This window comes from Lates calcarifer, linkage group LG13, assembly GCF_001640805.2.
Source record: "Lates calcarifer isolate ASB-BC8 linkage group LG13, TLL_Latcal_v3, whole genome shotgun sequence".
Classification (NCBI taxonomy): domain Eukaryota; kingdom Metazoa; phylum Chordata; class Actinopteri; family Centropomidae; genus Lates; species Lates calcarifer.
Genome location: NC_066845.1, coordinates 10820466 through 10847034, shown reverse-complemented (window position 1 = coordinate 10847034; position 26569 = coordinate 10820466). Strand labels below are relative to the sequence as shown.

Here is a 26569-nt window from a genome sequence, read left to right as displayed (position 1 = left end):
TAACCTCACTGACCCAGCACTTTGGGACTCAAATGATGACGGGGCCCAGCCTTCGTTACGCTGCTCTGAAAAATTAGAATAATGGACTATGAAAGAAGGAGAGATCCAAAGAAAGGGACAGGGGGGGAAGAAAGACAGTCTTTGGGAAAAGAGGAATTAGATAGGAAGAGAGGGAGAAATAAAAGGAGGGACACAGTGAAATGGAGACAAAATAAGAGGGAGAGAGGAGAGAGAGGGGGCAGTAGTGGTGTGATGTGAGTGTTATCATCAGCTCTCATTCTCAGCATGGAATCTATAATGGGAAAATCAACCTCTCTGACTCCTGTGTAATTGGATTTGCCGGGTCTCGTGCTGAATCAGAGCCCAGTGGGTAGCACAAAGCTTGTTAAGATTGGACAAGCATTGCTGGGCCGCTGGGCCGGGGGAGAGGTGGGACGACGGCAGAGGTAACCTTGACAACTTTTCTGGAGAGGGGAGTGAATAATTCAAATATGTTGAACACTCAACTGGTCACCCATTATAGCCAAATGACTGAAATCTTTCCAAACATGAATCAATACATAAATTGGGTGAAACCTGAGCTTTTATCACATTAAGGTCACTAGAGCAGAGAAAATGGACACCCATGTTACCTTGGAGATTGTGTGTGTTTCCTAATGATGGTTACCAGGTTACACAGGTAAATGCATTATTACTCCCACCCATTATGTCACCACAAGGTGCAGCTACTTTAAAGCATGGTTATTTTTGTACTCAGAAGAAGACTGACTATTGGTTCTTTAGAAAATTTCCAGATGCAATCACAATTCCTGTAGTGCGTCCAAAGTCTATATATCTATTTATGTCTTGTTGTTTAGAGTCCAGGCTCAATACTCTCAGCAAGTGTGTCAGTGAGTTAAGCATCTAGTTGAAAGCGACAGTTAATGTGTTTAAAATACATACCATAAAGGAGAGAGCTGTGTTTCTTCTGTACAATTGTATCAACTTTATATTTAGCCATGCTCTAGGGATTGCAATGTTGGCCTAGTTATTACCAAATCTGCAAAAGTAATGGCATTTGGTATTTGCTGCTATCAAATGTTAGCATGCTAACAAGCTAAACTAAGGCAGTGAACATGGTAAATATTATACCTGCTAAGAAAAGTATGGTCACTGTGAACATGTTAACATGCTGATGTTGGGATTCAGCTCAAAGCTCAGATGAGCCACTAGCATGACTGTAGACTCTTAATCTATGTTACTATTGTCAGCTTCAGTGGCCTTGCCCCAGCAATTTTGGGTGTGCATACTTTTCTGTCAACGGCAATGATTTTAGAGGAATTCTTGATTTTAATATGATGTATATTGTTTCATCTGACCTTGATTGGTATGTATGTATACTGTATTTAAGGTTCTGTGTGTTCTGTGTTTCACCTGGCTGCAGGACAAAATTTCCCAAGAGTACATCTGAAGTTAAAGTTGAAGGCCAACTACAGACCAGCTCCCTGATGGCTAGTGGGTTTAAGGCTGTGACTACAAATCCCAATGCTGCCAGTTCAGGTCTGACCAAGGATCATTGCTGCATGTCCATTTCTCTTTTCCTTAATTTCCTATTATATCTACACCGCCAACCTTCTCATATAATACTCTAAACATTTGAATGCTATCATCGGAACTTCAATTAGAGGTGCTGTTATCTGGTAATTGTTTTCACCCAAGCAAAAAATTACGTAATTGCATTTGGGCATCAACCCAGTAGCATTTTGTGAAGCACTAAGCTTTGGCAGCTCAGACTGCAGCTCTAAACAATGGTGTTCCCCTGACTAGCATTGTTATACCGGGTAATAAAGCAATTGGTGAATAGTTGGTAATGTATCCACCTAATCAAAGATCAGTAACCAGACCTAGACTGTACCATCACAGAGAAAGAGACTGGGGGCTTTTTGGCTGTTGTGATATAATGGAAATTCAAGGTAGACAGAAGGAGAGGCAGAAGAAGAGAAGAAGGAAAGGGGGATGGTTGGATTGGTGTGGTTTGGATCTTGTTTCTGTATCGTTATGTTACACTCAGTAGAGCAGTAGATACCCAGGTAAGCACTGAATAAGATCTCTGTCCCTCCACCTCCCACGGCATTAATGATTAAGTACCCGGCCCACAGTGGCCCAAGCCTGGGTCAGGATGGTGTGGAGAAGCATATATGTGCAAAGGCCTTGACACAGCATCACCATCATTGCACTGCTACAGCATACTGGATGAATGACAACACTGGACAGAACAGAGAGGACAGTATTTTTTTTTTTGTATCTTTAATCAATCTGGAATACTCTCAATAATCCAGTATTTACAGGTTCACTGACTGTCTCCATGCAAGCAGACACAGGAGGACACGCTGTTCTTGTCTAACTCCTCTGGAGAGAAGGACATTTGTCCTGGTGTCGTCACTGAGATTCTGCATCTGACAGCAGAATAACACAGCTTCAGAAATGCAGGTTTGAGTTTCTCTTGTGTTGTAAGAATTTGTTGTGTGATCTTTTCATCACCAAATGTATAAGTTTGTTTTATTTCAAACTGCGTGCTGCAGTGTCAGAGATGATAAGGCTGAAAGTTTAGTGTGACTGCTCAGTGGGTGGTGTTGAGACCTGAGTCTCATTACTTAAAGACATTTTCAAGCTATAATTATCTACAAACTGATAACTGATCATCTTATAGTCTATGGTACACATACATGCTTTCTGGTAGAGAGAAGATTAATGGCATTCTCATATTTGTCTGTTAACAGTGATGCTACTACCATCAGCCAATTATCTTAGTTTAATATAAAGAGCAGAAACAGTGGGACACAGCTAGCCTGGCCATGTCTAAAGGTAGCAGAAGATTGCCACCAACACCTCTAGCTCACTAATTACATCTCTTTTGCTTGGTTTGTATAAAATCCCAGATGTAAAAATGACATTTTACATTTTCACAGGGGGGTCATGTACTGGAATATTCCTGGGCTGGGAGCAGTGAGTTCCTGGAGTCTTCACTGGGTTCCTGGCAACTTCCCCTGTTTTTACACTCTGTTAATTACAAATTAAACCAAATGTATTGACTGAGCTTTTGAGGTGCTGGTAGACAGATATTATTACCTTGAGACTGAGCCAGGTTAGCTGTTTTCCTCTGTTTCCAGTTTTTGTGCTAAGCTAAGCTAACTGTCTGCTGGCTGTAGTATTATATTCAATGTCCAGAATATGAGAATAGCATCACTCTTCTTATTTAACTCTCCACTAGAAAGTGAATGAGCACATTTCCCAAAATATTGAACTACTGCTTCAATATGCTTTTGGGAAACAGGGGCCTGGTCAGTAGAAACTGTGCACAACCTAAAGTAAAGGAAATAACTTTTAGTTGTTCTGACATATGAAGACCTTAAAGGTCAAGTGGAGATTATGCCACTGTACCAGATAAACAGGTAGAATCCTCTTTAAGTGGGAGATAAACTTTCCCGTTACTTAGTTGGTAAATTGCTGTGTCTTAGTGGCAGCTCCACCCTCCCTCGTCTAAAACTACCTCTAGGCTACTTCTCACACAGATGAGGTCACTCTGTCTCAGGCAACACTGACACTCTAGACCAAGATGAGGGACCATCTCTTAATTAAAATACAATTGGTTGTGCTCTGAGGTAGCAAGGCAATTCACCTGATCTGACAATGGCTTAGTGGATTCATTACATAATCATTCTTTCCGCTGTGCATCAGATTGGGCTGTTGATTGTTTAATTATAACTAGACTTACAATGAGGTCCACTTGGATTGTATTATACAAAGCTACTAATAACACATGCACAAGGAAAACTTTTCTGTAGTCAGGTGCTGGACAAGAATGTCTGAACGCCCATTCAATGTTCAGCCTTTCTAGCACAGTGTCATTAGAAACACCTCTGCGTGCTGCAGACAGATTCCTTGAAAAGAAATACCTGCAAGACACCAGAGCAGATTTGAATGGAGACCAGCAAACCTTTAGATTTTGCCAATGCACTAAACGAAAACCTAAAAAATCGGCGTTATTATCACCACCGAATTCATTAATCCTCCTCCTGACAGGAGCTTATCTGTTCATGTTATTACTTGTAATACTGTATGGCAGATCCCGAAGTCACGCTGTCCCAGCATATTGTCTGCTTGTGCTGCCCTGAGAGAAGTTTGTTCCCATGAAGAAAGGGGGTGTCACAGATACCCCACACCAGCACCACTGCCATCACACCGCTAGATTGATTCTGACGTCCAAAAAAGGGTTCCTTCAATGATATTGTTCACCTGTCTCATTGGCTTAAAGTGGGTGGGTGGGAGGGGGGAGCGGGCTATGGGAAGGGGGTCGGGTGAGGGTTATTGGTGGGGACACGGGGTGAGGGGTATTGTTGGGGAGAGGGGTGAGAGCACTGGGGGTGTGGGGCTGACAGGTGGAAAAAAAAAAACACACACACTCTCATCTGACTAGCCTCCTCTATCCTTCCATGGGGCCCTGTGTGAGCAAAGTAATGAAGTCCAAATTACAGCACAGGATTGCTAAGAACAAGCCTCTATTGTTCGCCCTCGGGGCACACTAAATGAGTGTCACAGCAAGCAGCGGGGCACAGACCGTTACTGCACTATTTAGTCTGTCCCGTTGTCTCAAGATGGCCCCGTTTCAGAGGTTCTCAGATCAGACAAATACTGCTCCCCTCCTCCTCCCCCTTCCCTCCTTCGCCTTCACCCTTCCTCTGTACAGCCAACCCCTCCCCAACTCCTCACCCCAAAATAGGCCAAATCTCCTCTATTGTGTTTCGACTGCCTAGTGTGAAATTCACTGTGACGTTAAATGTTTTCTAATGAATAATTACTGAATGGATATGCAGGGGGAATATGTGTAATGGATTGTAGACTGCATTTTAAAGACGTCTTTTTTGTCTCTGCTCCGTGGTATTTACAGGACAAAAACACTCGGCCTTTCTCAGAAGAAATGAGGGCCATAGGCGGAGGATAGAAGCAGGGGAGGAGGGGGGACGGAGGGCTTTGTGTCAATTAGATCCAATGGATTATCTTTTTTAATGTTTTTACAGAGAGAGTTGAGAATCAAAGGACTTCTGCTTCCAAAGGAGAGAGAGAGAGAGAGAAAAAAAAACAAAACCAACAAAAGCTGTGAAAACCTTTGGTCTAAGTGTTGGTGCTGAGAATGCAAAACAGATTGGTGGAATTTTTCCCACTATGCCTCTTAAATGTGCCGCTGTTTTGGGCTCCCGAAGTCCATTTGCACAGTGTGTTATGTTTGCTTGGTGCGTCAGCTCTAGTGAACTGTGGGCTACCAGCCAAGGTCCCTGTGTGCTGTGTAGTGATCATTAGCTTCTGTCTGTTCGTCTGCACAATCACAGAGCTTTGCTTCAAAGACACATAGGACCTCTAGACCTCTTATTTCAATTGAACTAACAGGGACCATGTTTGTGCTTTTTTTGGTGCTTTTTTCAGCGCCGTCCTCCCCCGTGGAGCTATTTATTCAAACATTCATTCATCCAGCGGCATTTGTCAAAATACACGGCTGAGAATTTGGATGTCATTGTTATGCATGCGAAAATGTGTTGCACTTGATATTGTTACTTTTGCAGGGTTTGCCTCCTCTAAAGCTTGGGATTAATCTAACTGATTAATACACAAATTTACAAAGATATTAATTCTAACAAACTCAAATTTATTACTGTGAAGCATTGAATGTGTAATGATGTTGTAAATGTGTTTTAGAAATCTGTTGGTTATGGTGCAATATACCAGGAATTTGAGCTTTTAAAAGTAATTCCTGCTGCTCTGAGACTGTGCATTTAGCTCCCTTATGTTTGATACCACTTGTTGCACAGGGTCAGCTGGACATGGAGGGTGCCCTGACTGCAAGGGACCGAGTGGGAATCCAGGATTTTGTCCTCCTGGATGAAACCACAGAGGCGGCCTTCCTCAGCAACCTCAAGAAACGCTTCAGCAAGGATCTCATCTATGTGAGTCTGGGAAAGGACTATTTAAACCCTGCTGTCAACAAACGTGTGAGCATTTTCACAGTAAACTACATAACTTTTAACTCTTTCTTTTAGACATACATTGGCACTTTGTTAGTGTCTGTCAATCCTTATAAAGAGCTGGACATCTACAGTCAGAAACAGATGGATCTCTACATGGGTGTCAACTTTTTTGAGCTTCCACCACACATGTGAGTGTATAATCTGAATCTGTAAAGGGAATTTGAGAGTGCATGTACAGTATGTGTCTGTGAACTCATACATATATCTGGTCTGAACACTGAACTAACTGCTGATGTAGTTCATCATGGTTCATATGTTTGTTCTGAATCCCTGCAGCTACGCCTTGGCAGACAACGCCTACCACACCATGCTGACAGAGTTCAACAATCACTTCATCCTCATCTCTGGTGAGAGTGGAGCAGGGAAGACAGAGGCCTCCAAGAAGATTCTGCAGTATTATGCTGTCAGCTGTCCAAGCACCACTCTGCTGAACACTGTCCGGGACAAAATGCTCATGTCCAACCCTGTCCTCGAGGTCTGACTAATGTTATAGCATTGTAATGACATACCAAAAAGTGGAGTCATACTAACATTGATTACTCTGTGCAATATGGTTGTTGTTTTCCCTGCAGGCTTTCGGGAATGCCAAAACACTAAAAAATGACAACTCAAGTCGGTTTGGGAAGTACATGGACATTCAGTTTGACAGCCAGGTAAGGATCACTTGGCAAATTCACAGAAGTACTTCCAAGAAATAGAAAGAAGAAAGAAAAAAAATGAAGTTTTTAAGAGGCCCTTTAAGTATTGTTATCCCCTTTTAAAATCTTAGCATAAGTCTCCAAGCTGCTCTCAGATTCTTAAAATGTGTCTAGTGACCCATTGTTCTATCCTCAAAAAATTAAAAGAAAATATATGCGGGATGCATATGGTAACTTGTGGATGGGTGAAGTATGTAAAATAAAAATGATCTTAAGTTTAAGAATAAAGTGTTTAGTTTAAATGCTCAGTTTAATATGTGTGAAAATAAATTATAAGCCTAAAATTGATTTAATTTGTTCATACAAAAACATAAAAACTTACAGGAGAACGTACAGCAAAATACTTAGAAGAGTATGAACTTTCCTTTCATGGGATCTAGCTTTAAAGAAAAAAGACACTTGATCCTAGAAAAATATTTTAAACCTGGCCCCTGGGCCATAAGCTATGTTTTTTCTGCAAGTTGTAGAGCTGCTGTCCTTAGGATCATGATGCCCATAGGGTGATGCTGTCGGAGGCCACGTGCTGAACTACCTGCTGGAGAAGTCGAGGGTCGTGCACCAGAATCATGGGGAGAGAAACTTTCACATCTTCTACCAGCTGGTGGAGGGAGGAGAGGACGACCTGCTGCACCAGCTGGGCCTGGAGAGAGACTGCCAGCATTACAACTATCTAACCCAAGTATGTATAACTCCATGTTTTAATAAATTAGGTTTATGACACAATAGGACATTTTGACATTATATTAATGTATTTACTCTCCCTGACAGGGAGAATGTGCCATTGTGTCCTCCATTAATGACAAAAATGACTGGAAAACAGTCAAGAATGCACTACAAGTCATCGACATCGACGAGATCAACACTAACGTAAGATGGATGCAGTTGCTGATACTCTGATTTAAATCACTGTCTTCCCTTGTAGTTTTGCATCAGCTTAAAAACATTTATTCTATGCAGCACTTGTTTGGGATTGTTGCAAGCGTCCTCCATTTGGGCAACATTCAGTTTGCTGCTGACAGTAAAGGCCAAGCCCTCCTCAACAACAACGCAGAGCTGCGCTGGGTCTCGAATGTAAGAAAATAGCACCACTTATTCTTCAGGAAAGCCAAAGGAGAAACTTGCTCAATGTTATTTTTCATTGCAGCTACTAGGGGTTGATGCTCACAGTCTCCAAGAGGGACTGACGTACAGGAAGATTGAAGCCAAAAAGGATCAGGTGCAAACATGTCAAAATGTCCTTTAGTTTAGGACTGTGTTTCCATTTAAACTTTTCATGTTGGGAAAAACAGCTATGATTTTGTCTCACTGTGAAGGTCCTCAGCCCATTTACAATCGATCATGCCATCTATGCCAGAGATGCCCTGGCTAAAGCCATCTATGGACATACCTTCACCTGGCTGGTCAACAGGATCAATGAGTCCATGGAGAACAAGGTGAGAAGAAGAGTGTGTGATGAATGACAAAGTGAAGGCAGTGAGGATCACTTTGATCACTTGGCTTAACTCTCATCTGTTTGTGTTTTTTTCTGCCAGGACTCTTCAAGAAAGACTGTAATAGGGCTTCTGGACATATATGGGTTTGAGGTGTTCTATGTAAACAGGTAGGAAGCCATTTTTGCCACCTATTTGCCTGTGATAAACACTGTTTTATAGAATTTTAACCGAGTATAACAGATTTTTTTCTTTGGATACAATCGATCAAAATGTTACCAGTTCTGAATATTCTGCCTGAACTGTTTATGTTGGCTTTTTTCCTCAGTTTTGAGCAGTTCTGTATAAACTATTGCAATGAGAAGCTGCAGCAGCTTTTCATCCAGCTGACACTCAAGGCTGAGCAGGAAGAATATGAAGCGGAGGATATCGAGGTAATCCCGTTAACCTGAAGCAAAAACTTGTGAGGAATAATAGTGTGTTTAGGTTAATTAGAGTTTCAGTCTGTTTTCTGACTTTTCCACAGTGGGAGCCAGTACAGTTCTTCAATAACAAGATCATCTGTGATCTGGTTGAGGAGAAACACAGGGGGATCATATCAATACTGGTGTGTACTTGATGAAACAGACTTTAAAGCCTGGCCAACAGCTTATGAGACTGTTACTGTAAAATATTTCTGAGTGAGAGACTATGGTCAGTGTTAATAATAAATATCCTGCAGGATGAGGAGTGTCTGAGGCCAGGAGATGCCACAGATCTCACCTTCCTGGAGAGGCTGGAAGATAAGATGGGAAATCACCCTCACTTTGTCACGTGAGCTTATGTAACCAACCAAACAAGAAATTCACAACAGAGTGTGCTGACATTTAAATACAAACTCCATCTAAATATAAATGATGCTGTGCCAGTATCAACGTTCAGCCGACCAATGTCTTGTGATCGAGCCGACAGTGAGCCAATAGAGATGAAGGATTAGGGTTTGTCCACAAAGCCTCTCACTCTTCATCCCTCTGTCTGTCTCCACCTCTTTGACTGCAGGCACAAACTGGCTGACAAAATGACACGTAAGACTCTGGAGAGGGGAGATTTCCGTCTCTTGCATTATGCCGGGGAGGTCACCTACTGTGTTGTGGGTAAAAAAGAACCACAATCTCAAGCCCTAAAACAACTAAATCTTTTTTATTTTCAGCTGACAAACAGCCCTGTGACTATGTTTATTTACCCCCTAGGTTTCCTGGACAAAAACAATGACCTGTTATACAGAAACATAAAAGATGTAAGTTTACTGTTTTGCACTTTATAATGTGAGACAGAGAATATGTGCTGGAGAGGAGATTTAGTTCCTCAAATATTAACTAGTGTAAATGAAACAAAAGGGTAATGGATAATGTTTGGCAGATGAACATTTAAGCATCAACATTATGGTGAATCTGTGTGATAATGTGTGTGTGTGTGTGTGTGTGTGTGTGTGTGTGTAGCTGATGTGTCAGTCAAAAAATGCCATAGTCAAAGAGTGCTTCTTCACCATGGATCTAGACAGCAGACGAAGACCAGAAACAGTGAGTTCTCACTATATTTGTTTCTCCATATCCCTCAGCTGTGTTACTGTACTTTATTATCAGCAGTACTATGCTGTAGCTCAGAGTTACATGCCACATAAAAGCCTGAAATATTTTTCTTAGGCACTTTCTAGAGTGAGAAGTAAGTAGTAAGTAAGAAGTAAATTTTTATATTTTTTGCAATGTATTTAAAAGGATAAAATGCAGACGAAAGAAGAAACAAGTCAGTAAGTGGTCATTATTATCTAGAGTGACCACTGAGACAAGTCATCTTTACCCAGTCAATGGCAGTCTGACTGTGTCATCATTAAGCCATATGGATCTGACAGAAGAGCTGTTTGGGATTATGATCCTCATGTTGTGTCTGTAGGTGGCGACCCAGTTTAAGAGCAGCCTGCTGAAGCTGACAGAGATCCTGATGGCCAAAGAGGCCTGGTACATACGCTGTCTTAAATCTAATGAGTCCAAGCAGTCAGGTACTTTGAATGAACAGACAACACATGGAACTGTTTTGTGAACAGGATGGAGTCATTTGAATTTGATCCTTGTCTTACTCACATAATCACAGGTCACTTTGACGAAGCGCTGATCAGACACCAGGTGAAGTACCTAGGCCTTATGGAGCACCTCAGAGTCAGACGAGCCGGTTTTGCTTACAGACGCAAATATGAGGTCTTCTTAAAGAGGTTTGAAGGAGCACAGAGCTTGGAAATTCTGTTTGATTTTTTAATTACAATCTTATTGAAAGTGGGTTATTTGTTGCAGGTACAAACCGCTGTGCCCGGCCACCTGGCCTCACTGGAGAGGATTGCCCGCTGATGGAGTGGAAGTCCTGGTTCAACATCTGGGCTACCTGCCAAATGAATACAAAATGGGGCGGTGAGGGACAGCACTTCCTAAATATAACAGAGCAAATGCACTTTAAGCCTGGAGTGAGCAAAAACCTTTTTTTCTCCCTTTGTTGTAGAACCAAAATATTCATCCGTCATCCGAGGACACTTTATGCCACAGAGGATGCTTATGAGAGATGTAAACATGAACTGGGTGAGTGCAAATCGGCTATGGGAATCATTCAGTCATCACTACCTGAGCAATGAATTACTTTTATGCTCTGAATTTGCAGCAACAAGACTCCAGGCCAAATACAAAGGATACAAGGCAAAAGGAGAATTCAGAAAACAAAAAGAAGCTGGTAAGTGTCACAACACATGATCAAGACTAGGATGTACTGATTTAAAAAAAAAAAAGGAAATTACTCACCCTCCATTATTTTCTTTTTTACATCCTCAGCCACTAAGATTGAAACTTGCTGGAGAGGAGTGCAGGCCAGAAAGGAGAGAGAGAGGAGAGCTTGGGCTGTAAAAGTCATCAAGCAGTAAGAGAGAAGATAAAAGTTGTACAATATCATTCTACTGCTCCTCTAAAGGTTAGTGTCACATTTTTACTAATTCAATATCTAACAACCCGTTTCAGATTCATCAAAGGTTACATGACCAGAGGGCAAGCGAAAACCACAGATAACTCGGAGTACCTGGCCTTTGTGAGACAAAATTACTTGAACCGGCTCAAAGAAAATCTGCCAAAGACCGTTTTGGATAAAACCACCTGGCTATCTCCACCACCTGTGCTCGTAGAGGTGCAATGATTAATCTGCTTCATTGTAAAGCAGATTAAAAACAAGCAAACATTTTATTATTGACTCTGCGCATGCTCCCTTTTTTGACAGACATCAGAGATCCTGCGTAAGCTTCACTACCGTCTTATGGTGCGGAAGTATGTGAGAGGAATCACACCTCAGAAAAAAGCGGAGGTAACTCACACGTCAAACACATTGTGTAAGACTGGATCATCATATGTTCTTTTTGTGGTGATCAACTCTATGTTTCTCATCCCCTCAGTTTCAACTGAAGCTCATTACCAGCTCCATCTTCAAGGGCAAAAAGGACAGTTACCCGCAGAGTGTCGCTCAACCTTTTATAGACACCAGAATCAGTAAGTATCAGACACATTCCCACAATACATTTTTTATTTTGAACAATCATTCTTATATCATTTAAAATCTCTAGGTGAACAAGACATAAACATGAGGGTTCTCCAGATGATTCGCAATGAGCACATCAAGGTAATACAATGTCATTACACACCCTGAGGAAACATGCATCAAACACAACTCACTCTGTTGTCTACTCTGTGTGTCTGTAGTACAGCGTGCCCATAATCAAGTATCATAGGAATGGTTTCAAACCAAGCCCACGACAGCTAATCCTCACCCAGACAGCTGCCTATGTGATAGAGGAAGTCAAGATCAAACAAAGAGTGCTGTACACCTCTCTCAAAGGTCAGATCAGTATGATAATATACACCATACTCTCCACCAAGGATGTTTTTATATTTGGATAATATTTGGTTTCACTCACTGCAGGTATTTCGGTCAGTAATTTGACTGATAACATGATTGTATTCCACATAACATGTGAGGACCCTAAACAGAAGGTATGTGGATACAGCAGATACGAATTTGGGCTAAAGAAAAAGACACCACTTGAATCATTCAGCTAATTTACACAAAGTCTTCAAAGATTTTCAGTTGGAAAATTCTTTGCAAAACAACATTTTTAATTTGAGGTATGATTTTGTCTGATTGCATTTTACTCTGTGCATGTTTCAGGGGGATCTGGTAATGCAGTGTGATCACTTGTTTGAGTTTTTGACCAAACTCAGTGTCATTGCTAACAAACAAAACGTGATCAAAGTGGTTCAGGGCAGGTGAGTGTTTACCTAAGACAGAAATGTAGAGGTTAAATTCGAGGTGTGGATCAATCTAAAACAATGTGTTTACATTGATTCTCAGCATCAAGATTGAAATCCAGGCGGGGAAAGAAAGTGCAGTGGACTTCAGCACCGGGCCGGAGCCCATGGTATACAAGGCCAAGAACGGACACCTCATGGTGGTGAGTTGACTCCTGTTATGATGAAGAATTTATGTCCCGACGTGCTGTTTGATCTCAAATTAATCTGCAGATGAGGAGATATCACTTTGAACAAAACTGTTTGTCCCTGCAGGTTGCCACCCGGGCTCGGTCACGGTAACGTGTGGGGCTGAGGAGGAGACACACAAGAAGCCCCTGCATATTTCATCAGGAAACCCCTAAAGGGAAGATCATGTCTACGCCTGAGCAGACACGGCTGCACTTTAGGAACCCTAGATCAGCTTGTTTGTTAGACAGCAACACATTTGATCACCTATGCGTAATAGTCAACGATTAAAAGAACTTTTCACTAAAGAATAACTTAATAACTTTAATGAAAGGTCACAGTTTCAACATTATTCTGTGTTTAAGCAAAGGTTTGTCTCTGTTGTTTTGAACACTATAGTTTAAAGCAAAGGCTGACACTGGACTATTAACCACTTTTAAATTTACAAAACTACTTAAATATTCCACACACTCAACATTACTCATAAACTGCTTCAAAGAATGTTTAATTCTGATTTCAGAACAATGAAGCCATATGTATCATAATTTTGTATTTTCACTAATAATGGGAATATAAGAATTAAGACAAAAGATTTGTTTGTAGAAATTTAATTGTGATAAAGTAGGTATAAATATAAAACATACATATATGTTCACTTCTGTACAACAAACCTACAAGTACTGCGATTGTTAGACATATTTCAACTTGAACCTATTGTGTGCAAACAGTACATTCTCTGATGAATGTGGTGATGAAGGACAGGTCTAATTTCTCTCCCTGTTAAAAGCTTGTAGACAGGATTCCCTTCCTGCCAGGGAGATCTCTCATTACAGTCATTCACTTCAACCTCAGCATCCATCATTCAATCACCCCAGTACATTTAACACCTCAGGTCACAGCTCAAATTCCCTCCACTGAAAATAATAATCATTTAGTGGAGTGAAGGGAAATGCATAATGTTAAAACTAAATATGGCAGAAGCACTACAGTGAAATGTTGCATCCACCTGCGATATCTTAACCGTATCAAAAATTATTAAATTTTAAAAAGGTGTAATTGTTATTATCTGCAGGCTAGAAAATGGCCTTGATAGCATCTTCTAAGAGTGAAACAGTGCCACCATGTGGCCCTATTTTGTACAACACCTAGTTCATCCACTGACTACCTTGCAGTGGACCCGTCAGGACCTGGATAAAGAGAAGCGAAAATAGCTGCTTACATGATATAATTCTTGTTCTCCTGGATGTAATCTAGGTAGGACCTCAATTAACAAATGTATACTGACAATATTATTTTAGTTTTCTTCTCATACACTCAGGTGAAACTATGGGTCACCTGCAGTGCTGAATGCAAACATCCATGTCCGTGGGCTTCTGCACACTAGCAGAAAACAGTGATAGGAGTTATCATGACTAACATTACAGCCTGTCAGACCACACAACAACAAAGATGGCAAGAGGATACACAAACACACACAAAATCACTTCACCACTACACAGTCAACTCAGTGTAGTCTCCTAGATAAAGCTGGTAAAAATAAGAGTGAAAGAGAGGAAGAGAGGAAGAGAGAGAGAGAGAGAGAGAGAGAGAGAGAGAGAGAGAGAGAGAGAGAGAGAGAGAGAGAGAGAGAGAGAGAGAGAGAGAGAGAGAGAGAGGCGCTGGGTGTTGTAAGGCACAGGCGTGGTGCAAAGACTGTCCAGGGTCAGGGACACAGGCTGACGGGTTGAGAGAGGAAGGTCACTGGTGGTGGTGTGTGCGGTCATCGGGTCGTTTGATATGAATCCTACGAACTCGCTCAATTCGTTCTCGCTCCTCGTCCTCATCCAGGTGATTAGATCGTCCTGCAGCCCCTCCTGTGGCCTCCAGCAGGGCGTTGTCTGGACCCCTCCCATCATGGGACTCATACAGGAGAATGTTGAGGGTTTCTTCATAGATGCGTGCCTCTGGGAACTCAACCTGGGAGAGAAGTGAGTGTTACATGAGAGATTAGAGAGATATTTAAACTACATTGTGCTTACAAAAGAGCAACCAACTATTCAGAGTGGGCATATAAAAAATATAGAGATATTTACCTTTGTCTGCTTCTTTTCTGTGGCGTAAACAATGGAGGTGCAGCACACTTCAGCAATTTTGCGTCCCTGGCCATAAAATGACCAACAACAGATCTCATCCCCAATCACATCTTTGATGAAAAGGACCCGACCGTTGAATCGCAATGACAGCTTGTCAAACAGCTCAATATTTTTCAGCATGTTGTCGTCAGAATTGCTGGGGGATGGGGAATTACGAGACAGTCACTTATTAAGACAACTTGCAGGATTTCACCACATTATGTTCCTTCTTAAATTAGACATGTTAGCTCCTGATATCAGTTGAAGAGGACTCACCTGGTATATGAATATTTGTTGTTGCTTCTGTTATACAGCAGTTTGACAGTAGGCTGTGACAAAGAAGTTTGTATTTTTAAAGAAAATTCTAAATGCATTTTTTTTCTTGTTATTGAACACCAGAAATTCAGTGCATTACATAGACAATCGTAACATACCTTATTAGATGTTGCAATGAGCTTCTGCTCTTCCTTAGATGATGTCATCAGAGGCACTTTACAGAGGGGCTCATATGTTTCTTTGTTCTGGAGGAAGAAATATTTTTTTCCATTACAAAAAAAGTTCCATCTGCAAAACTGCAACATGCAGTATATAATAAGAGGAAGGAAGCCACTTGGCACAGAGTAACAAAGATGATGAAGGATATGAAACCCCCACTCTAACAATGACTAAGGCTCATCACCCCAGTTTCCAACTGTCACCAGGAAACACTAAGACCTTTTTAGGCATTTGGTTTACAATGATTTTTGCACAGATTTCATCTCCCTCGTGGTAGATAAAAAGAAAAATTATCAGTATCAGATTTTCACCTGTATTTTTGTACATTTGATCTTTTTATCCATTGATCAATTTTTTGACCAGTAGGGTGTGAGAATATTGTATAGAATATTAAAGAGTTAATTTCACAAAACTTCTGATGACATGGTGATATATAATCTACATACATACATTTCTCTGCCTAACTAACAGCCCTGTGTGGTGATGGTACCTGCAAGGCAGCTGTACATTCATCAGCTAGGCCTTGGACAAGGTAATACTTGGCCTCAGCAAGCAGTTCCTCAGTTTCCCGTCGGCTGTCAGGGAGTGGCACTGCTCCATCTCTAAGATAGTTAAGGATTGTTCCAAAATGTTTCCCACAGCGATCAATCAAGATCCAACCTATTAATATGACATGTGGAAACATAACTTAGTATTAGACATGATCAGTGAAGGGATGATGTAAACCCTGCTTGTAATTACAACATTTTCATCTCACCTTCACTGTCTGTGAGGACCTCCATCCTGCCACTGAACATGGCCTTGAGCATTGTATCCTGTTTGGTTAGTGTCTGCATTGTAGTGTAGTACAGAGCTCCACCCACATTTAACTTCACATATTTAGAGCTGGGACTGGAGCCCTTGAAGGATGTAGTACGGGTTGTAGCTGCCGGCACTGCCGAGCTCACCACACTCTCTCCTGACATCTCTTCCTGTGACAGAACAAGATGAAACATAAAGTGACACCTGGATCAGGGCTGGTATTTCACTGGATTAGCTGGGTTCAGGATTAATGTGGATACATGTAGCTGATATCTTTTTTTGACTAAAACCAACAACTTTATTCAGCCATTTGTTTTACTTAGAATTTAACTTTTCAAAACAAAGCCACAAATATGCAGTTTCTTTTTAAAAAGGCACAAGCATTTAAGGCAGCAGGGCAGTCTGTGGAAGGCTGACTCCAAATAAAGTTCTGTGTCCATGTTCATTGTGATGAAGGAGCATCATCTACAATTTCTTAATGGTGAGCAGTGGAGGTTTATGAAGAATAAGCTATATCAGACCGTTACTATGAAGTTGCCATTCCTTTTCAAGTGTTATTAAATTTGTATGACTGTTCGTGGCTTTTTTCTGTATAAAGTGTAACACTGAACCGTCTCTCTCAACCCAGTCAGCAGTAATTTGATTGTAGCCATCACGGCTAATGGACGAGCTAGCTAGTCAGTATTAACTAAAGTTACCCATATTATAACAAATCTGGCTAAATATATACTAATGATGTCACCGTCTACCAAAACAGCTTCCTCTACATAGCCTTATTAGCGTGTTTGTGTCCGGCTTTTGATTTTTAAAAAAAGTATATTTACCATAGAAGCCGCAGCAGACTTCGTAAATGTAGCTCGCTAACGTCAGTCAGCTAACACCCACTTCCTTCCGGTCCAATGCTGCGCAGTTATATAATGACGTCAACTTTCCAGGTCTCTCTTTAAAGGGACAGTTCATATAATTTTGTTAAGCTTACAGAGTTACAGAATGTTTAAGATGGGGTAAAAATAAGATAGAAATGACAATTCAGTGCCTTACTTCAGCGCATTTCTGCCCTGCTACTTTTAATTCACAAATGAGAGAAAAAAGCTTTACTTATTTTATCTAGTACATTTCCGCTGTTGAAGGAGTAACAGTGATAACAGTCCCCTTCACCAAACACCCAGCTTTAAAGCTTTTTCCAACAAAAGAAATACAAAGTTGCTGTCGTTATAACACGAACACAAATGTTTTGGCGTATCTCAGACCTTCTAACCATAAATAGTCTCATTTAACAATTTATATATGAAGACAAACACTACCCGGAATCATTTAATGCGACACATGGGATTAATGGCTGCAGTCAATGTACGGATCTCCTCTCATTGTTTACATTTCGAAACGGTATGTTCCCTGTGTTTTTGAAGCTGTCATTGATACAGAATCAAACCCAACCCCGCAACGATGATAACTATCGCTAAATTAATGTGAAAAGATTCAGTTCGAGGCAGCATCAAGCCGACAAGCGGCGAACTAGCCCCGTGAGCTAACCAACCCAGCTCCATCTTTACTGGATCGCCCCGTTGCCCGAGAGATGGCAAGTTAGTCTTCGTGTTTCAGTTGGCTTTCCTCCTGCTCGGAACTCAAGGACAACCAAATGACTGAGGAGGTATAGCGCCAGGTGAGCCTGAAGGCCAGACAAAACTTCATTTGAGGAATATCGCAGGTAAGTTCACTGCTATGTTCACTCAAAACAGTGTGAAGAAACGCAGTTGCTGGGATGCTGTTTTATCACAGGCACAGATTCTATTTACTCTGAAGCCGCTGTCAAAGTGTTATCAATACAAGCAAGCTGTTTATCAGGTTATAGTTTTGTACTGTAGCTAAGTGGTTTAAATTCGTATTTTCTAGGGTGCACAATGTTTAGTGTACCTCAAAGCTCCAAGACCGAGTTCCTGGACAAAGCCAGGCAGGCCAGGGAGGAGAGGAAGGGGCAAAAGGAGAAGGAGAGAGCAGCAATCCACATCCAAGCTCTGGTCAGGAGATTTCTCTGTCGCTGCAGGCTCCAGAAGCAAATAAGGTAGTGCACATTTCACGTATGGTTTGAAGAGCTTTGAGTCCACTATGTTTGTTGTGCCCAGCATGAGTGAATGATTCAATAATAGATTGAAATGGAGCTTTTACAACTCAGTTTTATGTTTGCATGATTGTTTGATCTATATTTTGTTTGTGTTTCACTAGGAAAGAGGTTGATGACTATTTCCAAGTGTCTGAAACTGGTTCATCAAAAAGAAATGCACTTTCAATTTTCAAAATTGCTCGGAAATTACTATTCATATATCGCCAAGAGGATAAGATGGTGAGCTACTGGCTATGCTGTTTTGATTATCATATTAATAACAATGAGTAGCATACAAGTAGTAGAGTTAGTTCACTTTTATAAAATGTTTTTTATATAACTTGTTAATTCTTATTTTTTGTGGAGTTCTGTTTAAACATAACAGGCATAGTTAAGATTCTTGTCCTGGGCTGTCTGACTTGAATGGGTCTAATTTTGTGCATCACACAGAGGTTTGAAAAGCTTTGTCGTGCTATCCTTGCCAGCATGGAAGTTGAAAATGAACCTAAAGTGAGTGTGCTGACATTTTACCTTGTACATTTAAACCATCCTTATATGTGATTTTTGTCTCAGTGACAGCTTGTTTTTACATTTGGCTCCCAGGTCTGGTATGTGTCCTTGGCTCTCTCCAAAGACCTCACCATTCCCTGGCTCAAGCAGATAAAAGATGTGCTGTGGACCTGCTGTCAGCTGCTGAAAAATTTAAAGGTTAGTTTTGATTTGAAAAGGAAAAATGTGTTTTGCTATTCATTCCATTGTAGACACGGTGCATGGTGTCATTCTGTGTCTTGTGATTTGCAGCCTGACATACTTCAGGACAATAAATTGGTAACGCTGTACCTCACCATGCTGGTGACCTTCACGGACACTTCAACCTGGCGGATAGTCCGAGGGAAGGGTAGGTCTCAAGTCAAGCTGAGGTTGTTGTTGTTATATAAACACATCTTTTGTTATTGTAGGGTATGGTTTTTGCAAAGTAAAACATAATGTTTTCTCCTCATTATTTTAGGAGAGGCTCTCAGACCTGCTTTGATGAGGATCTGTGAAAATATCATGGGCCATCTCAATCAAAAGGGATTTTATTCAGTGCTGCAGGTTCAGTATTACAGTTCATACTGTGTTACCTATTTTCTTCTTTAGTGCCAACTGTAATTTTATTAATAATACTTGTTGTATATTGTGTTGATTTTTCTTGTTGTTGTTGTTTAGATCTTGCTGACCAATGGCTTGGCTCGTTCTAAACCATCTCTGTCCAAAGGCACTCTAACAGCTATCTTCACTTTGTCATTAAGGTGAGCCAGAAGCTGGTGATTTTACAGAGAAAATCCAATTCTGTTACATCCAATTTGCTTGTGTTTTAAGGATTTATTTGCTTTGCTTTATTTTTTTAGGCCGGTCATTGCCGCTCACTTCTCAGATAACCTGCTAAGATCATTCCTCATTCACATCATGTCAGTTCCAGCTGTCGTATCCCACCTCAGTGTGCTTACTCCAGAGGTAAAAGCCACGTCACATATAACGCGAGTACAATTTGAACTGTTAGAGAGGAGGTTTTAATATCTGCTCTGTCTCAACAGTGTATGGCATCCATCCAGACGCATGACCTCCTGCGGAAGTTCATTTTGTTTCTCAGTCGGGAAGAACAGTGCTCGGACATCTGTGTGTGTCTCGAGGGGAGCCATACGCTCTGCTTACTTGGTATGGAATTTTGCATAAATACAGGCATGCTCTTTTCATCAGAGAATCACTGTGTGTCCTGTGGACTGCTAATTTTACCCTTCCTACTGCACTTTTGCTCAATAGGCAACTTGATTCACTTGGGTTACCTTAATGAGAAAGTCCTTGAAGAGGAAGCCAGCCATTTTGTGAAGGACCTGACTGACATGCTGTCCTACTGCCAGAGATATGTATCCCAAAAGAAGTCCAACCTTACCCACTGGCACCCTGTCCTGGGCTGGTTCTCACAAACCGTAGACTATGGGTCAGTAAAAGGGATATGTTTATTTAAATGGATTCAGAAACTAAAAAATTAGTAGAAAATAATAAGCTGGGTCCTTTTAACTTAACTAACAGATATTGCACAAATAAAACACTAGATCACAAAGATGGCTTGATAGGCCTCATCAGGCTGCCTGCTGGTTTCTGATGAAGACCTCACTTTTTCTGTCCTTCGTTCTCTGTAGCCTGAATGAGTCAATGCCGCTGGTCACCAAACAGCTTCAATACCTATGGGGTGTTTCTGTCATTCGAACGCTCTTCAGTGATGTCCTCTCTAAAAAGCTGGAGAGCCAAGAGCCCACTCCCCCACCTCCGCAGCCTAGCACGTCACAAAACAATCTACCAGTTAAAAGTGAGTCATAAACCTAAACTTACTGTAATATTTTAAAATAAGTAACAAGTCTTTTGGGTTAAAAGTTTCTTGAAAGTACACTGCATCCCTTGTGTGTTTTTGTGTCTGTGTGTTGACAGATCTCTTCAAGCGAGCATTTCAAAAGTCAGCCTCTGTGAGAAACATCCTGAAACCAGTGGGAGGGAAGCGAGTCGACTCAGCTGAAGTTCAGAAGGTGTGCAGCATCTGTGTGCTCTACCAGACAGCTCTGTCTACACTGACACAAATACGCCTCCAGATACTCACAGGTCAGTACATTTTTTTAGATTATTCAAATATACAGTATTTTGATACACCTTGGAGATTTCATCATGGAGTATGTCAAGGCACATTCTCTGTTTTTCTGCAGGTCTGACCCATCTAGACGACCTCTTGCCCAAACTCTGGGCCTTCATCTGTGAGCTCGGTCCTCAGGGAGGCCTCAAACTCTTCATGGAGTGTCTGAACAATGACACTGAAGAGTCCAAGCAGCTCCTGTCTATGCTCATGCTCTTCTGTGACTGCTCACGGCACCTTATCACGTAATATGTAGTACTATGTTGTGCATAAGATGCCCAATTTAGCCGCAACATTTTGTAACATACTGTGAATGTGTTACAGAATCCTGGATGACATTGAAGTCTATGAAGAACAAACATCTTTCAAGATAGAGGAACTCATCACCATCTCCTCATTTCTGAACACATTTGTGTACAAGATGATATGGGATGGCATCCTAGGTGAGCATGTGACTTCAGTGAATCTTGAAAAATACGATGATGGCATCTACCGTAATTAAAAGTGTTTTTTTTTTTATTTTTACTGAAAAGCTGTTTTGTGTTTAATAGAAAATGCTAAGGGAGAGAAACTAGAGTTGTTCCACAGTGTTCATGGCTGGCTGATGGTGCTTTATGAGCGAGACTGCAGGCGAAGGTTCACCCCTGATGACCACTGGCTACGCAAGTAAATACAAACTCTGAAACACTAAATAGCTGTTGATATCCTAAACACACCAGCCCTCTATTTCAAAGAAAGACTGCTCTGTGATTAAAGCTCGTCTTTACATCTTTGTGATGTTGTGTTCAGGGACCTGAAGCCCAGCTTGTTGTTCCAAGAGCTGGAGAAAGGAAAGAAGAGAGCCCAGCTTTTACTGCAGTACATCCCTCATGTCATTCCACATAAAAATGTCAGTAAACGGGATCCTTTAATTTCAGGCAGTGTTATTTTCGTTTACAGTTGCATAATTGTTTTCCCTCCACATTTCAGAGGGTGCTGCTGTTCAGGAACATCGTAACAAAGGAAAAAGAAAGTTTAGGACTGGTAGAGACGAGCTCTGCTTCGCCACACGTCACCCATATTACCATTCGTCGCTCTCGGATGTTGGAGGTAACAAACAAATCGGATTTTGAGAGCAAAGTTTGAAAGTGTTAAAGTACGTTGGTCATCCGAAGATAATTCTTACCTCTCTCCTCTTAGGATGGATATGATCAGCTCCGCAGGCTACCAGTGAATTCTATAAAGGGCGTCATTCGTGTGAAGTTTGTAAATGACCTGGGAGTGGATGAGGCTGGTATCGATCAAGATGGTGTTTTCAAAGAGTTTCTAGAGGAGATCATTAAGAAAGTGTTCAATCCTGCTCTCAACCTGTTCAAGGTAATTCAGGCAAATAGTGTGCTATTTTTAAACCACCACACCTCTGCTGCCGACTTTGATTATACCGTCTTAAATGATACAATGCTTATTTTTTTGTAGACTACAAGTGGAAATGAAAGGCTGTATCCGTCACCCACATCTTACATCCATGAGAACCATTTGCAGCTGTTTGAGTTTGTGGGGAAGATGCTCGGGAAAGCAGTCTACGAGGTACATTTCATCTCTGAAGAAATGCCCAATTTCTTCACTCCAAACACAGTGTTTTAGGTGATCTTCAATGACCATATTCTTGTTACTTCTGTGTTTTCAGGGCATTGTTGTGGACGTCCCGTTTGCCTCCTTCTTCCTTAGTCAAGTCTTGGGTCACCACCACAGCACTTTCTACAGCTCCATTGACGAGCTTCCTTCTCTGGACTCTGAGTTTTACAAGAACCTCACTTCCATCAAGGTCAGAGAAAAAGTACACTTGGACAAATTTGCCAAGTTATCATCTATAGCTCATGTCTTCGTAGTGTGGTTTCTAACATTGAGCGGATGTTTCATATTTCATTTTTCAGCGCTATGATGGAGATGTAGGGGATCTAGGACTGACGTTATCCTATGATGAGGATGTCATGGGGCAGGTAAGGATGGAAAATGATACGATGCACTGTAGCTGAATACATAAAATCATCAAGTTAAAAGTTACATTTTGTGTTCCCTTGTTAGCTTGTCTGTCATGAGCTGATACCTGGGGGGAAAACCATGCCAGTCACCAATGAAAACAAGTATGTAAACACAGATTCAGACAAAAAAAGAAAAGAAAAAGAAAATCAGGCTACTGACCTATTTTAAGTTTAAAATGTTGACTTTCATTTCTGCTGACTGTTGTGTACTCAGTAGAAATCACCATCTAACTCTGACCTCAATCTCCTGCAGGATCAGCTACATCCACCTAATGGCTCACTTCCGGATGCACACGCAGATTAAGGAGCAAACTGCAGCTTTCATTCGAGGCTTCCGTAGCATCATTAACCCAGAGTGGCTGCACATGTTTTCCACGCCTGAGGTTCAGCGCCTTGTCTCAGGAGACAATGCTGAGATTGATCTAGATGATCTCAAGTATGTAACATTTCATTTGTGCCTTGTTTCATCTCTGTTATGGGTGATGTGATCAGATTGATATAGTCCCATCCTGTACCTACACACCACAACAATTACTGTATACTATTACTGACTATAATTAAAGTTTCTTTTGTAAATTACTTTAGTTGTCTACTCAAGCCAAATTGGGATATTTCCCTCATCTTGCTTTCTGTTGATAGAAGCAGTTTAAAGTGCTCATCACTGTTGTTTTTCTCTTGTTCTCAGGAAACACACAGTCTATTACGGAGGATTTCACAGCAGCCATCGTGTCATCATCTGGCTGTGGGACATCCTGTCAAGTGACTTTAATGCTGAAGAAAGGGCTATGTTCCTTAAAGTAAGGTGTCCTTTGTCTGCCACAGCCAAATGCTTTTAATTTCTAACACAAGGTGGTTTAACCGTTGTCTCCTGTTATTTTTGATGTGTTTTTACAGTTTGTTACCAGCTGTTCAAGGCCACCTCTTCTGGGTTTTGCCTACCTCAAACCACCTTTCTCCATCCGCTGTGTGGAAGTTTCAGATGATCAGGTAAGAAATGAATCGATGTTACATTTGTGCATCCATATGTTATGGTTGTGCTAACTGCTAACAGAGCATTTCTCTTGTCTAGGACACGGGAGACACCCTCGGCAGTGTCCTTAGGGGCTTTTTCACCATCCGCAAAAAGGAACCTGGTGGACGACTTCCCACCTCATCAACGTGCTTCAACCTGCTCAAGCTGCCCAACTACAGCAAGAAGAGCATCCTGCGTGACAAGCTGCGCTACGCTATCAGCATGAACACAGGCTTTGAGCTCTCCTAACTCCGTTGCATCAGGACAATCTGCACAGGAGGCTCGTATTAAACAGCTTGAACCAAGCAAGAGGCTTAGCTTACCCTGGACTGGAGCCTGTCATGTCAAAAGGGCATCACTTAAACAAAAGGGGAATCACGAAGGACATACAAAGTTTCCTTTTGTCTCTTTTTAAAAAAAAAAAAACTGGATAAGCTCTGCTCTACTACAGCTCACTTGCTCACATCGATGGGGATGCTGTTTCTGCAGCACAATCCAATTTTAAGCATTTCCCTCTGCCACTCCAAAAATTCAATATGTCGTGTATTTAACTTGATGAAATACGGATATACAGTGGCTAGATCTCTGTTTCTCAGGCTTAACAGAATCATTCTCGGATCTAACACTCCCATTTTAAGCGAACTGGAAAGCAATACAGATGCAATGCAAGCCATTAGACACGCGGTTGACTCACTCGAGTGAAACCAAGCGATGAATTGTTAATATACTTACATGCTTGGACTCCATTATCCAGGCAACTTTTAGCTGATATTGGATGAGTCTTAAAATGTTTTGCTGAACATAATGCATCTTTTATAAATGGAAGACAAATCAATGTCTTGTGTTCAACCTCCATGAAGGAGGAGTGGCTCACAGCAGTTATCTTGTGTTGATTACATTATGTCCCATTTCGGAGAAAATCAAACCTCATTCCCATTTCTCCCCACTGAAAGACACTGCAGTCGCCTGAGTGGAGCATTGGTCTGCCAGTCTGTATGTTCTTGAACATCTGCCTCAGTTGTGGTGAAGCAGCAACAGATTTCTTGAAATGAAAAAACAAAAAAACAAAAGATGTCCTGGAACTGGAAAGGAATGTTTTGTCACTATTTGTGTCTGCACAGGAGAGCAGACACAACCGATGAGTTCATGCCATGTGTGTTCTTGACCTGCGCTCCAAAAAAATGAAGAGTGAAGTCAATCAATGATGTTAGTCTTTGTACTTTAATGTAAAAATTAAGATTTCTCACTACACCTTTGAATAATGCTGAGTGCCTCATGTATTGCCACCCCCACCCCCCTCGCTATGTCTGACCGTATTTCACTTGTTAACCAGTAACCATGTATATTGGAAACAAGCCATAGAAATGGGGGCTATGTACCTGGTATCCTCTGCTCCTACTAACAAAAAGACGCAGAAACCTGACCACTGTACTACGACTTCAACTACAACTACAACATCAACCGAGGAGGGTTTTACTACGACGCCCTCCAATCTCTGTGGACTTTTTAAGCCATGCTGAAAAGAATCTGAGGTGTTTAAAAACCTCTCTACATGATGTCATGGACTAGTTCATCAACCAAATGTGACTGCTTGAATTGATGTTCCCTTTAGATGGAAGTGTTGCACACGTTTCTGCTGTTTGTGGCTGCGGGGAAAAGGGACGTGAGGGTGAATGTTACCTTATAAGCCTAAGTACCACTTTACACAGGGTTCTACTACATCATAAAGTGAAGGAAGAGACTTCTCGGGTCATTTACCAGGAAGATGACTTCAACTTTCAAAGAAAGGGTTAAAAGAAAATCAAATCTTTACCAAGTTCTTTATTATGCAAAAAAAAAAAAAAAAAGTTTTCTGTCATGAATGAATATGAATACTTTTGTTAATAAGTAACACAAGCTATAGAGCATACTGGTCATTGTTGCCATGTTTCTAACTAGTATTATCATGGCCACTAACAAAAAAAAGAAGATTATAATTAAAATGCAACCATTATATAAATATATAAAATAACACTGGTTGTATTAAATTTACCTTCAGTCTACTAATGAAATTAAGCTATTTTCAAATCTGACAAATCAGTCAGGAGGCTCTCGCTTCAGCTCTCCTCCTTTTAAATCTATTCAAGCAAAAAGTGGAAACACTGCGAATGGATTTACAGGACACACACACACAACATCCAGTGTGTGAGATGAAAGATACCTCACAAAGCTCGTCTGTCTTGTCTGATGAGGTCACTCATCTGTTTTAAATGATGTCAAGAGTAGGCCAGACTTTAAATGTACCAGTGTGGACTGCTGATGCTGACTTTGGATATCCACTCTTTTAGTACAAAAAAAAAAAAAAAAAAAAAAAAAAGAATAATAAAAAATGATCCTGGAAATGTTCCCACCCATCCTGTGAAGGTTTTCATCTCTGTTTGAAAGTGTTTTTGAAACTGGCGGCACTACAATATGGAGTGTGTTGTAAAAAAAAAAAAAAAAAGATAGGAAGGAGATCTCCATGTAATATTTGTCCATGTGTAAAATACTTTTCCCCCTGTAATGTTAAATCATGTACACCACTATTATATAAATCATCCACTTTAAATCATTTACACATAATGGGTGTTTTTTCCTTTTGTCAAAGCAGACTGATGCCTCG

The 26569-nt window shown here is 41.0% G+C and overlaps 3 protein-coding genes across 4 annotated transcripts; 2 read left to right on the top strand and 1 right to left on the bottom strand.

The window, feature by feature from the left end:
- Positions 1-1072: 1072 nt before the first annotated feature.
- myo1ha (myosin IHa) lies at positions 1073-13196 on the top strand. The gene is made up of 32 exons (XM_018668493.2): positions 1073-2469; positions 5844-5978; positions 6072-6187; positions 6336-6534; positions 6632-6712; positions 7257-7436; positions 7526-7624; positions 7715-7828; positions 7902-7973; positions 8071-8190; positions 8290-8357; positions 8516-8621; positions 8714-8794; positions 8909-9000; positions 9226-9320; positions 9417-9463; positions 9666-9746; positions 10117-10222; positions 10315-10432; positions 10512-10625; positions 10714-10790; positions 10870-10938; positions 11037-11121; positions 11220-11382; positions 11473-11556; positions 11645-11738; positions 11813-11868; positions 11949-12084; positions 12169-12239; positions 12415-12512; positions 12598-12697; positions 12810-13196. The coding sequence occupies exons 1-32, from the start codon at positions 2464-2466 to the stop codon at positions 12834-12836; spliced, it is 3090 nt and encodes a 1029-aa protein (XP_018524009.1). The 5' UTR covers positions 1073-2463; the 3' UTR covers positions 12837-13196.
- Positions 13197-13314: 118 nt separating this feature from the next.
- kctd10 (potassium channel tetramerization domain containing 10) lies at positions 13315-17059 on the bottom strand. Its single transcript, XM_018668501.2, has 7 exons — positions 16954-17059; positions 16086-16299; positions 15819-15988; positions 15268-15354; positions 15110-15162; positions 14795-14990; positions 13315-14678 (listed from the first exon to the last, which is right to left on the bottom strand). Exons 1-7 carry the CDS (start codon positions 16954-16956, stop codon positions 14460-14462), a joined length of 942 nt encoding a protein of 313 aa, XP_018524017.1. The 5' UTR covers positions 16957-17059; the 3' UTR covers positions 13315-14459.
- A 361-nt stretch (positions 17060-17420) lies between these two features.
- ube3b (ubiquitin protein ligase E3B) lies at positions 17421-26529 on the top strand. Of its 2 annotated transcripts, XM_018668492.2 has the most exons (28): positions 17441-17515; positions 17607-17837; positions 18023-18191; positions 18353-18470; positions 18681-18740; positions 18834-18938; positions 19032-19128; positions 19240-19325; positions 19440-19522; positions 19622-19727; positions 19808-19928; positions 20034-20211; positions 20414-20580; positions 20700-20867; positions 20969-21140; positions 21220-21338; positions 21447-21561; positions 21685-21784; positions 21865-21984; positions 22075-22251; positions 22351-22461; positions 22562-22699; positions 22809-22874; positions 22960-23018; positions 23170-23352; positions 23602-23713; positions 23811-23903; positions 23986-26529. In XM_018668492.2, the coding sequence occupies exons 3-28, from the start codon at positions 18031-18033 to the stop codon at positions 24175-24177; spliced, it is 3207 nt and encodes a 1068-aa protein (XP_018524008.1). In that variant the 5' UTR covers positions 17441-17515; positions 17607-17837; positions 18023-18030; the 3' UTR covers positions 24178-26529. The 2 variants fall into 2 exon arrangements, with proteins under 2 accessions (XP_050931084.1, XP_018524008.1); XM_051075127.1 differs by having other exon boundaries at positions 17421-17792.
- Positions 26530-26569: the final 40 nt, after the last annotated feature.